The sequence below is a fragment of the Gastrolobium bilobum genome, unplaced genomic scaffold, assembly GCF_033153095.1.
Source record: "Gastrolobium bilobum isolate Gb01-03AN ecotype WA unplaced genomic scaffold, APGP_CSIRO_Gbil_v1 utg37169, whole genome shotgun sequence".
Taxonomy (NCBI): Eukaryota; Viridiplantae; Streptophyta; class Magnoliopsida; order Fabales; family Fabaceae; genus Gastrolobium; species Gastrolobium bilobum.
This window is the reverse complement of record NW_026896996.1, coordinates 1-1,803: the sequence shown is the minus strand read 5'-3', so window position 1 is coordinate 1,803 and position 1,803 is coordinate 1. Positions and strand designations below refer to the sequence as shown.

General features: G+C 37.6%; 1 protein-coding gene across 1 annotated transcript; it reads right to left on the bottom strand.

Moving 5' to 3' along the window:
- Window positions 1-538: 538 nt before the first annotated feature.
- Window positions 539-1,738, bottom strand: LOC133303262 (uncharacterized; the record flags this gene model as incomplete). The annotated part of the gene is made up of 3 exons (XM_061503140.1): window positions 539-1,141; window positions 1,237-1,569; window positions 1,648-1,738. Coding segments are annotated over 3 exons (1,027 nt in total), but the record flags the coding sequence as incomplete, so codon positions are not given.
- Between the last annotated feature and the right edge of the window lie 65 nt (window positions 1,739-1,803).

Sequence of the window (1,803 nt, the reverse complement as noted above, 5' to 3'; positions counted from 1 at the left end):
AGTATTTGACAAAACAGCTTCAATTGGACATCACAGCAAGGTTCAATAATGAAACTGAAGCAATTTCAGACCTGTAATAGGAGTTTAACCTGTTTTCATATAATGCAAACATCAGCAGTAAGGTAATAACATTGAATAATTATAAAAAAATATATATGTGTATTACATACCTGTTGCAGTAGCATCTAATTGGAACCAAAAACTGATTGCATTGCATAGGTAGGTAACAGGAACATATGACAATGGAGGGATATCAGTTATTGGGATCCTTAGTACAAACATCCTCTGAAGTTAAGCTTTTACCACCAGATGAGCTAATGACTTGAAAAATTTCAAATTGCATACATGACACTGGATCCACATCCAAAAAAACATTACCAATGTCATGTTGAATCTGAGTCCATCATTGAATGTCCTTCATTAGGGCTATCCAAAACTATTATCACTTTACCAAGTCTAAACCTGTCCACGCCAAAAAATAACATAACCAAGCCATGCGCTATATACAAAAGACGCATCAAAAAACTATCATATCAGTCTATAGTGAATTACTGAGCAAGTCAGCCAGGAGACACTTCCTTTGCTGATCATTGCATTGCATGAAGACATCTGTTAAAGTTGTATTATTTGCCAACTGCACCGCAAGTTTAACCATCTGTGAATCAGTCAGATCTCCAATTTTTTCCAGCTCTTCCATAAGTGACATCCGTCTTTTACTCCCATGAGCTTGATGCTGAAAGCATGAAACCAGCTTGTCAATACCTTCACGGTAGTTTTGATTTATATCTTTCATAACTTCAACTATTGGAGCAACCAATGGATCTTCGGGTCTGTCACGTTTCTTTCCCTTTTTGGCAGTAGCAGTAGACACATCTGAGGGCGGCACAATTTCTTCAATTGGGACTTCTGGTATCATTGGATCTGGTAATGGTGTGGGTATGTAGTCCCCCGTGAGGTCTAGATCATCGTCAAATACATTCACACTCTCTGCATTGCATCCCGTATTTGACTCCATGACATTGACCGTTTGTCCCATTGTCTCTGCATTACCTCCGGTTGCTGCATCCTTGCCAAATATGGTTCCCAAAATATCATAGTGGGGGAAAGGCTTGTTGTAAAGGCCTTTTGCAGTTGGGTGAGACTGTGGATAAAGACAGTAAGTTAAACACTGAATACAAAAACATCACAAACTATAAAGCTATGCATAATGAAACAGATAACTTCAAGCACTTTCACCTTAACCCAGTCATCAAATATTTCCTTCTCGACGTCAATCATTTTCTTCGAGTCGTTCCATCCGAACCCACTTCCACCAGGACCTCCGGTCATTTCATAAATTGCATTGTACTGTTTTTCTTTAAGTGAACAATCATGTATCTTCACATGCATCATCCTCTCAAGTGCATTAGAGAAACCTTGTTTGAACCCGTTCTCACCTCTCCAAAGATGTGCAATTTCAGTCATACATTCGACCAATATCTTATCTTCCTCGGCAGTCCAAGTGTGATTTTTTTTGTTTCTGAAACTCTGGATTTCCTCGGTCATAATTGTGTTGTTCGAAGATTGTACCTGCGATAAACAATTTCAAAATCAGTACACTTACTATGTCAATAGTTTTCTGTCATAATATTAACACGATAACCAAACCAGTATCACTGCAATTGCATAAACACCTCTAAACATAAACTCACGAAAATTCATTAAATACAGTACAGGGCCAATATGTTTGTCAAAGTATCTAATATTACAACATAAATGCAAATAGCTTCAAGTGTACATAACATGACAATGGAAACAAAAAAA